Below are 16,335 nucleotides of genomic sequence, written 5' to 3' on the forward strand. Positions count from 1 at the left end.
CCCATCCAGCACTAAGCAATTCCTCTTCAGCATTATGAACTACCAGCATAGCAGGTGGACTTTTGGTTTTAGAACAAAGAAACACTTTTAAGTTCAAAATGGACTAATCCAAAAGATGACTAAAGACAGCTATTTTAGGCAAATGATTCTTTAAAGTGCTGAACAACTCATATGGTCTTTAATTCCTACTCATGTCAAAATACACACTACTCAAATGTGTATTTGATGTGACCCACAGTGCCTAGTAGAGGATTTTGGTATGTGATTTTACATTGTAAACTTAACGCTGAAGTTCTTTGAAAGTCAAAACATAAACTTTGAGCTCTTTATTTTTTGTACTTATTGTTTTTGTTTTAGAGCTCTTTTCTTTTTATATTTTGCAAAGTCTGATCCATGGCTTAAGAGTATATTGGCATTACTGAAGACGGCTCTCAACAGAATGCAAGAAGCATAGGTCCTCTTAGGGTGAAGCAGCAAAACATTTTATGGAGAGATTAGTCAGGTAACTAGGGGCAGGTCCAAACACTGGATCTGCATGAGCTAACTTGACTCTGGAAAGAATGCAGCCACAGTTTGGGAGTACTGCATGTAAATGAGAAAACTCTGCTGAGAAGTCCTGTGCTGTATGAGTAAGATCATACTGACTGCCAAAGTAACCTTTGGCCTTGGGGTTCAAGCTGTCTGAGATCCAAGCTTGCTTTTGATGCAGCACAGCTGTAAGTCCTTGGCTTAAGTTTACTGAGAAAATTGCTAAGTTGTGAGGAGAAAGCTGTGAGAAAGTACTTAAGCTAGAGACATGCAAGATAAAAAAAAGTAAAAATGCAAACAGGGGTGAGATTGTTAAGATAGTCATTATTAGCAGCTCCAGGATCCAGGAGCAAAAATACTGACACAAACAAGTATAAAACCTAAGAGGAAAAGCTGGAAATCTGAAGACGGAAACTCAGCAAAATCAGCCAATTCCACTAAGCAGTAGAGACCAACCCTTTCTGAGCTGGCAGATGACAGCCTGCCCAACAAAGACTCATAGCGTGTCTCAAGAGACTGGTGACTATGTTAATACTTATCCTAGTAACATTATTCCTAGCTATTTATTGTGTGCATTGCCAAAAATAATTGTTTCATACTTCTAAGCTTTATATATTCTGCTTACAGAACATCTTTGCACACGGGAAAAGTTGCCTGAAGTGACCTAGAGAGGGAGTTGTTACACCAATGCCCACTGTTATGTGAAAATCGCTGCTCTGTGAGCGTTTGCTGCCTGAGGCTGGCACTGCCATATGTTGCATGGTGTAGACATTCCCCAGTTCTTACCGTGTGCCAGTAGATTTATTAGTGTATACCGCAGTCAGTATATATCCAGGCATAAATGGCAAAATCTCACTCTGAAGTATAGTTACAAATTAGGTAGAGAGGCATGTGAACAAACAAACCAAAACCAGGAGGTAGAACCAGTGTTTATTAAAATTTTGTCTAAGAAGTGATTAAAAAATAAGAGTTGAAAAATTATGCCCTTTCTAAAAGGGAAGTTTTATATATGCATGCATGTATACTGTGATTGCTGTTGAAAAATTAAGTACCTAGGACCCTAAATAATTCAACCAGAAGTAAAGGCATATGTGAGGCATCAGTCTCTTAAGTCACATATATAAATATCATGACAAGCTGGAATAGTTAGGCATTCTGGTATTTTTGTTTCCACAAAAAACCTAAATCCTTTTAATGAGATAGAACATGCTTCTGGTCATCTGCTGCAATATGATTCAAATACATAATACTTTATTACCTGTCTTCTACAGGTAATTCATATAACAAAACACAGTAAGTAGTAGTAAGGAATTTAAAGGATTTATTTACATTGATTTTTTTTTTTAATTTTTTTTTTTTAAACTCAGACGTGTACTATCTACAGGACGATTGTGGGAAAAAAAACCAACCAAAACCAACGTGACAGGAAAGAAATTCTTCATCATAGCTTACCATCATAGACTCTCTGAACTGAAACTGTTGAATGTATTTGCAATGGAGGGGGAATTTTCTTTCTTTTTATTTTCTAATGAACTTCACCTGATTTTGAAGTTACAGTCACATAGTACCTGAAGTCTCCTACTACATCCATCATACATCACATACTGCATGTATCCTTGGAAAGCCTTTTTTAGTGTGATTCAATCTTGCTCAGTACTGATTATCTATACAAAACATCAAGGAATTCCTACCAACACAGACTCACATGCTAGCATGTAGTGTGTAATCAACATATGACTTCTTTTAGGCCACCAAAATGCACACTTAGTATTTATGCGAGGTAAATTTAATATGACAAAATAAGCATACACTAAGTCTGTTATTCTCTCTCTGTTATCTGCTTTTGACATAGACCTTACTAGAAGTGAAGAGGTTAAGATTACCAACATTTTACAGCTGTATTTATGTACTTTTAATTCAAAACCAGCCTTAGTCATTCTGCAGTTGGACCCTTTCAAAGTCTGCTGGTAGAGTATTTGAAAATTTGTTATTATGCACAAAGCACTCCAATAACTGAGCATAACATAGATACCACTACACTGATACCAAATTGCTAGTAAGTATAATTTTTTAATTAACTGTACATCCTAAACTGTTCTGTATAAAGCACTTAAGTGACAGACAAGCCAAGGAAAACAACAAACACGCTATGCTGAATTTTCTTTCTAAATTCTTATCAAAGCCTTGTAAATAGCAATTCATAAAGCTTAGAAATGAGAACATATGAGCTATAAATGCAAATATCACCATAACTATTTTAGAAAGTGTCTTAAAAACCTCAATTTTTAATAGAGATTTCCCCAGTAGGATGTATTTTGCACTTACTCTCTTTCCTTCTGCAAGATTTTCTGCATCTCAGCCAAATGCAAATGCGAGACCGAAACATGTATTAAATCATTCTCTGTTGTCTTAGTTGTACTGTCCAAACTTTTTTTAGGTTCCTCCAAACAGATGCTGAGAACTCCATGGGGAAAGGAATCAGGAGGCTTTGGAGTGATTTTTTTATTGTAATTACTTCGACCTTTGATTATCTCTACATCCTAAGAAAACAAAAATACAACATCTGAGAAAAACATAAATGAAGGGAAAAGTCTAACATAAATTCTGCAGGGCATATCAAGCCTCTTTCTTCCAGACATTTAATTCATGTAGGAGATAAAAGGCAACAAGTAACATCTCATACAGTTGCACTGTATATGGATAAAATGCGCAAAAAAAGTCATTGTAGCTGGATCACTGTCATTTTGTGACATGTCACACCTTCCGTTATGACAAGTTTCATATTCAAAATATTTCTAATGTATCTTTACTAAAGAAATAGATTCCAGTTATCATTAGTTGGCTATAACTATGGTGAAGACAGAATGCTGGAACTAACAAAACCAGGAATGCAATTTATGCGTACAAATAATATATTGAGAAACTTTACATTAAGAACTCTTAAAATTCTAATGTAAATCATTGAAGCAAGTGATGGACTTATAAGGAGCAGCTCCCTTTGTATAAGGAGCAAAGTTACCTGCATAACATATCAGTCTGGATCCCATTCAGAAACTAAAAGCACTATAATATCTTTTTTTGAAGATACATGTTTTGCATAAAAAACATAAGCAAAACTAATAACAATTAGAAAAAAATAATTAAAAAATAAAATACATATTTATTAGGAAGACTGAACATCTCTTATAAACCATAGTTTCCTTTAGAAATGCATTTAAGTTTTATCACTTCTGACAAATTGTGTTTAAAAGCTAATATCATTTTAGCAGATTACCAGCAGTCCTATTTCATACTACTCTGCTCAAGTTTTTAAAAGAATGCCTGAAATCTACATCAGAAAATACTAGAAGCTGCTGAGAAGGTAAGACTGTTTGCCATTCACATATAAAGTTTCAGTTTTCAAGTAGTGCATTATTTTATACTAAGCAGAAAGAGAAACAGTTAAAATATATTTTGTGTCATTGCCTTCCTATGGCCCATTTCTCTGCCCAAAAATATGAAAGGCATGCATTTTGGGAGCAAATTTATTCTTAATACTAACACTGTGGCATTTTTTTTTTTTTTCCAGAATTCACAGGAAAATAATGTAATACATGTGCATTACAGAGTGAGTGAAAATTTTAAACATAATACATTCAGACCTAAGATCCTGAGAATTTCCATTGAACTGAAGTAAAAAATTTCCTATGTGTTTTCCTAAAATGTAGAAAAACATTTCCTACATCTACAATGACTGCTATCTATCAGACAAATAACAAATATAGTTTTTACATGGTGCTGTCTATGAAGACTACTTAATGCATGCCAAGGCACAGAATTAAAAATGGTAAAACGTGGGGAAATAGTTCCATTTTGATCAATGTAACTAGTTCTTTTGTACAGAACTAGGAGCTGTTTTAAACCATGTCCATACTTGATTGTTTATTTCTGTGTAACAGCTTAATTGCTTTCCTTACCAACAAAAAACCCTTGCGACTTTGCTGAAGAGTAGTATACAAAACACGGAGAATTCAGATAACAGAGGTAATCTGTTACCTTAAAATATGACAGAGTCAGAACAATACTCCAAGTTATTGGATATAATAGTCTGCCTCTGTTACTTAAATGTTTAGCCATAGTTGAAGGATATGAATTATTTTCTGTATTTCTCTATATTAGGAATATTAGATGAGTGAAAAAAGTGGTTTTGCTATTGAATGGATCAGGTAGTGTTTTGGTTAAAATCCTTAAAAAATCTAATTTCTAGATACACATCCATAACTTCCCACATTTTCATGAACTAAAAAAATTCCCCATTCTTTACCTTCTTTATACCTTCTGCCCCAGGAATCTTCTTGGGTTTGCTCAGTTCTTTCACAGGTTCTTGTTCCAGAAATGTTAACTGGTTTAGGTCTTTTTTAATAGAAGATATTTCTGAGCAACTGAATTCTGTTTTCCAAGCAGGTACATTTTCCAAGTTTTCCTTCTCACTCACTAAATCTTGATTTATTTTTTTAAGCATACTCAGTTCTTTTACAACACTGTCTAATTTGATTCTCAATTGTCTTGCTTCCTCTTGGGCTTTATTTCTTTCTCCTCTAACTTTGCTCCATTTCTCCCTCCAGTTAGCAGTACAATCAGACCACCAGCGCATGGTCTTCTCCATTTGGGCTGCTCTGTCTTTGACTTCTTCCAGTTCCCGAATTTTTACTGCTTCAAAAATTTCCCAATCGCTGCTGTAATTCATATGCATATATGGATAATGAGATGAATATGGGTAGAAACTTTGAGATGGCAGATTTAAATTACAGAGATGGCCACCTGGTTGACAATCTCCAGCTAATTTATAAGGTTGTCTTGGTTGGGTCTCAAAAAGCTGTGTCTCTTCCATTAGTTCCTGAACAGAGCCTAAATTCATGTTTTGATTCATCATCTAATTTCAATCCTAAAAAAGACAGAGACAATGATTTACCTTCCCTCAATTAAATTATATGAATAACCTCAAACAGTAGTTTATTTTACTGCTATAATAATGAGATAATCTTAATAAGGCTGTCGATGTTTTAGAAATGTGATTCATCAACAAGAAATAGCTATTAAAATATATTTTATGTAATACTTTAAGTACAGCATAAACAGACATACCTATTACTTGATAGGAATTGTTAAGTGTCATTAAATAGTCATAGTGCTCTCAAAAATTTTTGAAACACACTTCTTTCAACAAAGTACTATAGATGTCACCTAATAACACACATTATGCTTGCCCAAGGTTTTGATTTTTCCATAGACCTCTAAATTAAACTTATTTCAGGTGAAAAGAGGACATTTTTAAACTGGAAGATAGTCAAAGGAGATTTTTTTACTATTGAAGAATTATTTGTTCTTTAATCTTCAAGTAAGGTCTTCAGCAAAGAGGATTTTTTTTTTTTTAATATAATTGCTTAATTTAAGAAGAAGAAAACCCCACCAAATTGCAAAATGATAAAAACCTGCAAAACCATTCAAGATCTGGTTTGTAGAATCATCCCTGTAATTTTTCTTATTAGTGCTTAAAATGTAAGTCAAATAAATAGGGACTTGTAGAACAGGTTGAATAAACTGAGAACATTCTTGTCAAGTCTGTGGGATAATGTCTTAGGAGGAAAAAAAGAGAAGAACAAAAAAACCAAAATGAACCAAAGCAAAAGAAACAAAAAACCAACCAAACAAAACAACAACAAAAATCCTTAAGGAAAGCAGCTAGAACTGCACCACTGAGCAGCACTTTTGTTCAGCAGCTAGTGTAACTTCCTGAAGACAAACTGATACCTACGAACACACATTATATTTATATTGGTAAAAAATATCATTTAACTGATATCTGACCATGAATAATCTTAAACATTGATGAAGTAGATACAGTATGTTAACGACAAGCACAATAGACCTTGTCTTTGGTCTCCTCTTTAGCAGAAGCCAAATAGCAAGTCATCAATACATGCTTACATTTCCACCTGTAAAATGAGGATAATTTACCGTTTGAAAGAGTTATTGAGAAGCACTGCTCAAAGAATGAAATGTTGTTACTGCTAGGTGTGCAAATGGTTTTCTTTTCAAATAAAAGACAGCACTGAAGGGTTCACACCTGAATCCATAATTGTTGTACTGAAAATACATCTTTGAAATATCTGGGTGTTTCACTATGTAGAAATCCATGCAAACTTTCTTTGGTCAGGTAGTCTGTTTTCACCCTGCTATATGCACAAAAATTTCATTGCTTGCAGCCAGATTGTGTCACTCTGTCCCCTTTGTACACAATGCAGACAATCAAATAGCATGGAAGCACAAAGGAAGTAGTGAAGCCAAATTCTCAAAAAATAACAAGAATGAAAGCTAACTAGAGCCCATGATCCACTGAAGGCTTTTCAGAGCTCTACTTCATCCATGGGATTTTTTTCCACGCAATTTATCTTAGCAGTTTTATCACTTATGAAAAACAAGTGAAGTGTACAAAAATGCTATGTTTCTTTGAAGTCTTTTAGATTTTTTTTTTTGTTCAGTGAGCAAGGTGCTCACTATAAATACCTTATAATTTAACATTACTTTTAACACAAGAGACAACATGAGTATGTAGAATGTGGGAAGCATGATTCATGACTTATTCTGATTTTATTAATTTAATAACATCCTCAAGAAAAACATTAATCACACTACTGTTTTTACTTTGTTGAATTTCCATTTCATTTTATAGTGAAATATACACAGGTCTTCTGCATACAGCCCTGGTTTAACTGAAGTAAAAGGGTGTTTTGCCATTGGCATTAATGAAAGCAGGACTTTCTGCTTTGCACAATTGCTGTAATTTTATGACCAGTGTAACCCAGCACAAATGCACTGCTGTTGAAAAGATAGCCTCTCCTTTCTCACACATGTATCTGCATGTTCTTGATTAGTTAGTTTTACCTCTTAGTAAAACTAGTGAAATAATCAGATTAAACAGATGCAGCATTCCCAGCTAGACATAGAAAAGTAATTCACTGTAAAACATCACAGATCTACACTGAAATTTGAAAACTCTCATCTATAAAGCATTACCAATCTGTTCCAGGGAGGAATAAGAATAATTTCTAAGGTGTATGTCAAAGATAACTAAGAGAAGAAAGCTATGTGTTAATATTGTTTGACACAGACCTCTAAACAACAGAAATTTCACAAGTCTGAAAATTGACAAAAAAACCCCACTGTCTGCAGCTAGTTTTAAATTTGCTAGCTTGAGTTTGCAGAAGCAGACTAGCTTTCACAGCATATGGAGCTCTGTGAGCATAATTACCTAATAGATAATTGGAAGGAAAGATAAGATAAAGTTAGAAAACTGGATGAAAGTGGAGATTTTCTGTCCAGTGAAACCTGATAGTTCCACTCTTTACAATTCAGGAATGAGAACGAACACAGAATCTCTTTAAGAGTAGCTTTTCTTAACTGAATAATCTAAAGTAAGTATGCACAAAATATAGGAAGCAATATTCATTGTATCGTGAGGCAGGTGGAGACAGCACAAGAGGGAGAATTGACAGTTCTCAGAGAAAAAAACAGGTGCAAACATTTGGCAAACACTACAAGGAATATAGGTCTGAACCACATTTCATTACTTTGTAACCTTTATTTATTTACCTAATGGTCACAAACACTAGTAAGAAAAAGAAGAGCTCTTGATTTATTATTGCAGGCTATAACTGTTATGGGCAAAGAGAAATGTATTAACCCTTGCTGGCACAATTAACAAAATCACCAGGAGAGATTTACTACACTTCCCCCATGTTAATACCTGCTGACTAAACTCAGTTTTTCCAGTGAGTTCAGTAGCTAGGTCAGCAACTTGAGCATAATATTTCAACACCCTTTTACTAATTGCATGACTTAATCCTTACTTACATGCCTCTTAATTATGAGGACCTCAGCCAAACTTTTTTTTTTAAAGGGATTCTATGTCTTTACAGAAAATGTCTGCTTCAGATTAAGCCAGTTAATTCTTCTTTTGTATCATCTACCAATGTAATAGGACAATATGAACAATTTTTTGGTAAGCACTTTTGTAAGTGCTACTGGAAAGTCAGAACTTCCCATATTGCTGCAGCTAGTTCTTCACTCAGCAGACCCCTATGTCCTGGTTTAAGCCCAGCTGGTAACAAAGCACCACAAAGCCTCTCACTCACTGCTCCCTCCCCACCCCCCCTCGGTGGGATGGGGAGGAGAAAATGTAAAGAAATGCTTGTGGGTCAATACAAGGACAGGGAGGGATCACTCACTGCTTATGGTCACGGGCAAAAGACAGGCTCAGCTTAGGGAAAAAAAAAATTAATTTATTGCCAATCAGAGTAGGTTAATGAGAAATAAAATCAAATATTAAAAACCTCTTCCCCCCACCCCTCCCTCCTTCCCAGCTCAACTCCACTCCCAGTTTCCTCTCCCTCCTTCCCCCCAGTGGTGCAGAGTGACGGGGAATGGGGGTTGGGATCAGTTCATCCCATACAATCATAGAATCATTTAGGTGCAAAAAGACCTTCAAGATCATTGAGTGCAACCATCATCCATGCCCACATGTTGCCTCTTCCGCTCCTTCCTCCTCAGGAGGAGGACTCCTCACTCTTCCCCTGCTCCAGCGCGGGGTCCCTCCCACAGGAGACAGTCCTTCATGAACTTCTCCGGCATGGGTGCTTTCCATGGGCTGCACTCCTTCAGTTAAAGGCTGCTCCAGTGTGGGCTTTCCCAAGGAGTCACAGCCATCTTCAGGGGCATTCACCTGCTCTGTTGTGGGGTCCTCCACAGACTGCAGGTGGGCATCTGCTCCCCCGCTCACCTCCATGAGCTGCAGGGGCATCCCCTCCTTCCTCACTGACCTCGGTGTCTGCAGAGGGGTTCCTCTCACATCCCACTCCCCCCACTCCCTGCAGGTTCCCCTTCCGAAATCTGTTCTCCCAGAGGCGCTACCGCCGTCGCTGAGGGGCTCGGCCTGGGCCAGCGGCGGGTCCGACTTGGAGCCGGGGAAGCTTCCAGCAGCTTCTCACAGGAGCCACTCCTGCAGTCCCTCCCCCACTACCAAAACCCCACCACACAAACCCAAAACATCCTATAGAGGAAGAAGGCTTAGTGAAGGTGGGCAGGGGTGATGAGCACATTATGGGAAGAATGACTGACTGCCACTCCCTGAGAACTCTTTACTGAAAGCTCCCTGAAGACTGTTTACAAGGGGCTGCTAACTACCAAGCCATCAACTGGAGAAAAGGACACCAAATTATGGGTGCCTATTTCTATTGTAAAACTGATTTTAACTAGTAAGCCGTTACCCTTAGGGGTTCCACCCGGTGGCTAGATCGGGAAAAATATTGGCAAGTAAATAGTAGAAATGCATGGGGGAAAAACCACCACACTGGAAAATGATTTACGATATAGCTCAGTCTAAGAACACATCCACAGAACATGTATCTAGTCACCAAAACCCTAAAAATCCTGAGGCAACACGGAGTCAGGTAGCTGATCATTTGGCTAGAATAAAAGGAGCACAAAACTCTGAGACAGAATGAGTACCTGGTTACAGGGATGGCGTGGACACACTGGAACATATGATTTATTTCAACAGGCTGTGAGGAGAGGATGCATGGTGGCAAAAGCTCTGGCAAAACACATGGTAGATTCATGCCATTTTTGACAAACAATGGTACAGCACATCACCATCATTTTACCAACTTCAGGGAAGGTAAACTAATTTGGGAAACTTTGCATGTAGATTATACTGATCCCTTAGAATGCACACCTGGAGAGCGGAAAGAGATCCTTACAGAAGTAGAAATAGTGGTACAGGGAATGCGCACCCTGTCTAAGGTACTACTGGTCTCACAACTGTTGCTGCTTTAAGTGAGTGGTTTGCTACTTTTCCCTTACCCAGAGAAATACAATCTTGTAATAAAATTTTAAGAACAAAGTAGTACAAGCTTGGTGTGGTTCAAATATTGTACAATGGATTTTCCACCCACTGTATCTACCTCAAAGTAAAGGAACGGTAGACTGATGGAATAGATTATTAAGCCAGCAGCTACACAAGAGTGAATCTATTAATACTCTAAGTGGGGATCCTATCTGTGAGAACTTGCAAGTTGGCTACACAAAAGACAAACCCCCATGGGAAGTACCAAAGATAAGGGATTCATGAGTAGCTGCCCAAAATCCCTGTTAAAATGAAAGTAAAACCCTCCTGAAGTCCATAAAATGAGATTGCAGTTAAGCATCCACCTCAGGGGTTATCTGGGTGACTCCCCTTTGACAATGAAAAAAGGAGTACGGGATGCTGTAGACACTAAGGGGAATGAGTTAACAATAACTGAGGTTTGGATTATGTCCAAGACCTGAGTGTCTTCTTTTGCAGAATATGTGGGCTTACCACATCACCGTAGCAACACTGATAACTGGAACACATACACAAAACTTGTCCCTAACAGGTTCTGCCTTTTAACATTGCCCGTGGAACAACTCAAGTATTGCAGATCAGTCATAACCCACCTTTAAAACTAGTTACAGGCCTAATGCCATCTGTAATACCACAAGGACAAGTACTGACATTAGGTGATAATGGTACATTAACCCTAAGGTCTAAAGTTAACCTGAATTTAACTATATGTGGTGTCACTAGATGTGAAGCTGTACATGGTTGTGACAGAGTGAAATGGGTACTACAGACATGTAAGGCAGGTAGTCATACATTAGTGGTCCACAATACTTACACTAACTGTACACAATGAGAAAATAACACATGGCACTTTTTTCATAAACACTCCTAATAATCACTGGACAAGCAAAAGGACAAAATTAAGATACCATTTGTTCCTGATTGTGTATCTTAAAAAAAAATCCAGACAACTTCTTAATAAAAGTACCCTTCAATTAATGCAATTGCACGATGGACAAGAGCCTATGATTATAGCTTCAAAATTAATGACAATGAATGTACTTTTGAACTTAACTGGTATATACACTCCTGCATGGAATAAGACTTGTACTGATTACAGTGATCATCTCTATGACTTGTGGCTACAAAGTTTGGCTACAAAGTTATAGACCAATAGGACATAGAACTAAAAGAGATATTGTTCAAACTCTTTTGGGTAAAATTGGTATAAGAATTGAATTAATTTGATACTGAAACCCTAGCAAACAAGTCGTCAGTATTAGGAGAAACTGAAGCTAGGGTAACCAGAATGACCTGGAAAATGTTTAGAGGAAAGAGAAGTAAAAATACGGTAACAACGAACACACAGCTCATGCTAAAGCCTGATATATGCTGGGACCAGCACCATTAGGTCAAAGCAAGAGCAACACATACATAGGACAGAGTGGACGGGCAGAGATGGGGGCTGATGTCACCTGCAGCCATCACCTCTGCATTTTTGCAAAGTAACTGCCTGGCAGTTTCTTCAGAATCCGCTCACTCATGGAAATGCTATAGACCAAACTTCTGAGCTGAAAAGTTTAAATACCTCAGCTTACCCCTAAAGTTTTTGAAGCAGATCCAACAGCAGCCAGATTGCTGAGGCTTTCGTGCTTGCCAGTGCGATACGGGGGACACCCACACCATGTTGGAGGATAAAGAACGACCACACTCACCAACAGCTCGGTAACTATTTTGCTCAGACAAGTTACAAATTAGAGAACTTGTGAGTTAGAGAGTTCATGAATTAATGAAATAATGAATTAGTGAATTCACGTGTTGGACTAGTCTGTATAAAGATGATTCAGCCATTGTTTGATGTCTTTATATGTTTGGGGGGGGGGCAGGATTTTTTTGGAGGGGAGGGTTTTTTGGGTGGTGGGGGTTTTTTTGTTGTTTGTTTTTTTGTTTGTAAATGAGCTCATAAAATAAAGTTTAATTTACAGAGTGCATTGTGCTGTAAATTTGAGAGATCCAAACAGACCATAACAACATATGTAGATTATCATACTTCCACAGTCTGGGTCTGATCATGATCTCTGTTAGCAAGTCAAGAAAACTGGCATTTTAGAACTGAAAATTAGAAGATGGTGATTTCAAGACTTTTCAGTGCACAGCCAATGAGAATTCTGGGGGTTTTTTTCTACAGCTATAAAACACAACAATATTAAACCATATGGTATATTTTAAAGTTGTTTCCAAACATTATATTCCTTACATGTGTCATCGCTAAAAATCAGCCAAAAAATGTCCTGAAGAGACAAACAATGCAAATTATTTACTTCCTGTTAGGAGTTACATTATCATTTTTCTTCCATGCTTACACTTCTCTAGCTACATTCCTTCTAATATCAAAATATCAATACAAATCTAATTTATTTCCAAAACCTGCTTTATTTACTACTTATGTCCAGTAACTAAAAGCACTTATGCTATGAAAGCCATAAAATATAAAGTTATGTTTCTCTTCACAAAGAGAAACATTTGTGGGTTTGTAAGTTTGTTGGGGTTTTTTTGTTCAGTTATGAAATCCGTAAAGTACTTGAAAGAAACAGGTTTTCTCACTGCATCAGTTTAGAAAGTATGGTTTGTTAAGTGTGTCTTTGAGATCAAATGAAATCATGGACACAATTCATTAATGTCCTGACACATCAGATAAAAATTATGCAACCTTATCTTCCTTCTGTAACCTACCCTCAGCCTAAACTTTAGAAGTATAAGGCAATGTCAGGCCTAAAACTTAATTGCAAAGTTCCTTAATTTTCAAAGTTCTTGAAGGACAGGATTAAAACTCAATGTTTTATCACCCCTATCCCCCCCCCCCCAAAAAAAACCCCCACAACCAAAACCCCCCAAAATCAACCCTAAAGATAAAACTGAGGGAAAATATACCCAAAATTTTTAGACTGGCTGAGAAGGAGTAAAGGCAGAAGTACTGAGTAAAGTCTCATACATTTCCTATAGGTCTGGCCCAATATAAAGTCTTGGGAAAACTGAATATCACTGTTTTCCTCATTACTTCCTTATGGTATAAACACCCTTGCCTTGAAAATAAATTGATAAATTTAATCTCAGGAGAGGTTAAAAAAATTCCAGAGGCAGTAAAAGGAGTAGGACCAAATATAAGTATGTACTTATTAGTAGAAACTGTGCAAAACTGGAGTCAGATCCCACTTCCAAGTTGATCACCACTAGATGATGAGAGGGAATAATATGACAGAGAGAAAGAAGGCAAAAAAAAAAATAGAGAGAGAGACCCAAGTTTCAGCTTGGCCTTCTACTGAAAAAAAAACAGAAACAAATTTTGTTAACTACTCTATCAAGCCTAAAAAAGTTCAAAACCAGAAAGTAACTTCAGAAAAATGGTAGCTCTGCAGGGAAAATTGCATTTTACTACCATATAAAATATTGTGACAGACAAGGTGTTTCTGAAGTACCCTCAGAAAGTGTATTATTATATTAGCAGTCCATGTATAGCTAAATTCCCAGGAGAAAAGTTAAAGGACAAGCACATTAAAGATAGTGACTGAAAGGCTATAAACCACAGAGGGATTTAAGTGAAAGGAGTACTTGGGAAACAGCTGAATCTTTTTCTGATTTAGTCAGAAGCAAGACAGGATTATCCAAAAACCAAAGGAAAATAAAACAATCACTGTAACGCTGAAATAATCATTTTACACTGTACAACAATATAAAGTATACTGCTCCTCAATATTCCGGTATTCATGGTAAGAAACAAAAATTCTCTGACTCGAGAGGAGGAATTCTTTCTATTGTTATTAGTAGCTTGCTTCTCCTGAAGGTTTTCAGAATTCACATGAAGATATGTAGGGTAAAATTTTACATGTGTGTATATATATATATATATTTATAACTTCATGAAAAGAAACATTAAGTAGCCCTGAGTGGCCCTCAGGCTGGCCACACCAGTCACATTGCCAGTTTATCCTCATTTGCTATCTTTCCCCATAACCTACTCAAATCCTTTGAAATAAGATTTACAATTCCAAGTGGAAGTGGTCCTGCCCATTTTAGAGAAAATAAAATCTCTAGTCTAACAGCAGTTCTTTTGAAACAAAGGCATGCTATACAGAAGTCCTGAGTAATCTGCTCTGGGTAGGGGGGCTGGATTCTATGATCTCTAGAGGTCCAGTCTAACCTCAGCCGTTCCATCATTCTCTGAGCAGTGTGATTTCTGAGGAGCTGTGCTTGCCTGCTTCTCCCAGTTTTAATAAAATTACCATAACAGCCAGGAAACAGGAGGGGAAAAAAAAAAAAAAATCAAGACCACAAATTTTGAACCTCTGAATATGTAACTTTTAGCCAAATGGTTCACAAAACACCATGTAAGTAGAGAGAACTGTCATAATAGGCCCATTTTGTGACAACACTGCCTTAGAAGCAGCAGTTCTGGATTGTTGTCAAGAACCGTATGGTATATCCACGTTTTTTACTTCTGCAACTCTTCCAGCTAATTTCTTTTTAAAAATCAAGTAATTTTAGAATGTAAATAACATTTAATAGGAAGAATATAGGAATACTTCGAGTTATGATTTTCATGTGAACATATTCATGCTCCAGAACTTTGTTCTAACCAACTTTATTCTTGAACTTTTAAAAAACACCAGCAGATTATGGGGGGTGGGGGAAGGCATTTTGTTTTCAATGTTGCATATTATAAGTAATGATATGTTATTTACATACTTCTAAATAGCAAAATCTTGATATTCTATTATACATGTTAGCATCAGAATTCCCTCACAGAGTTACAGAAAAAATAAACACGTTGTGTCTCCTTAAGACTTCAGTGACATATGGGAAAGATTTTCTCTTAACTACATTCCCATTTAATCCATTTTCTCTATAACAATTGAAAGGTAAACCCAGACTATCTGCTTCAAAACACCTGCCAATTTATCTTATGGTTCAAGGGGAGTAATGTGTTTTCTTGGAATTTTATTGCTTCCATTCCAAACTAAAAAAACAACACAAAACCAAATAAAAAAAGCCACAAAGCATGCTACAGTTAACACTTACATATTTAAGACTGCTACAATCCACTCTTGAAAATCTCTAATTTGCTAAGAACTGGATAATTTTATGGGATTATATTTATATTGCTTCTGTAATAGATACCACGGTCTACACACTCTCATCCATGCATCAAACACAAATATTCTAGAAAGAAATGCAGTTTTAAAATATCTTGATATGAAACCTGATTGTGTATTAACAACATACAATTCAACTGGCTAACTTTTCTACTTGATTTATCACAAGTCTCTGCTTCTTGTTTCCAGGAGATAGAATAGAAATGCTGATATACAAAGAAAAGGTTTGTTCTTAAAATAAGTTTGCAGAAAGCAAGAGACACTCAAAAGTACATCTACTCCTCACACACCAGACAATGCTTGAATCTGTAAATGAGTTTAAGTATTTGAAGTTTGGAACAATTTAATACTTGGCTAATTTAGAACCAGGCAGCACCTAGCAAGACAAACACTGAATATATGCAAACCCAGAGATTTAATTAGTTAAGTATGAGAAAAATTTTAAGAAAGTTAAATCCAAATAAATACCACAGTACAGAACTACTCGGAAAATAAGGACTGTTACATTATATTTCACATAACTAGCTTTTTCTTGTGGTGGAGGGGTAGCCAGATTGTTAAAATCTGGAAGACAAATCCCTATGAAAGATTACCCTTTTTCATCTTTAGATATTTCTCTTCCTTTCTGAGAAAAGAGCTATGGTGCATGCCTAATACTTACTATTCTCAAGGATGCACTTGGCTTCTTATAGAGATAAGATGCCACACAATTTTCTTCTGTCTCTCTTCATCACTTTCTAAGCTAATTGAATTAGA

General features: G+C 36.6%; 1 protein-coding gene across 5 annotated transcripts in view; it reads right to left on the bottom strand.

The window, feature by feature from the left end:
• CCDC102B (coiled-coil domain containing 102B) overlaps nt 1-16,335 on the bottom strand; it is a 176,283-nt gene that overhangs the window by 151,238 nt on the left and 8,710 nt on the right. For 4 of the 5 annotated variants that reach the window (XM_069778886.1, XM_069778884.1, XM_069778887.1 and 1 more), the window contains exons 2-3: nt 4,832-5,452; nt 2,854-3,068 (exon numbers count right to left, since the gene is read on the bottom strand). In XM_069778886.1, the coding sequence (XP_069634987.1) occupies nt 2,854-3,068; nt 4,832-5,440 (824 nt within the window). In that variant the 5' untranslated portion in view covers nt 5,441-5,452. Of the gene's footprint in view, nt 1-2,853; nt 3,069-4,831; nt 5,453-13,602; nt 13,944-16,335 lie in introns of those variants that run through there. The other variant, XM_069778885.1, reaches the window with a different exon arrangement.

This window comes from Haliaeetus albicilla, chromosome 3 (genome assembly GCF_947461875.1).
Source record: "Haliaeetus albicilla chromosome 3, bHalAlb1.1, whole genome shotgun sequence".
Lineage (NCBI taxonomy): Eukaryota > Metazoa > Chordata > Aves > Accipitriformes > Accipitridae > Haliaeetus > Haliaeetus albicilla.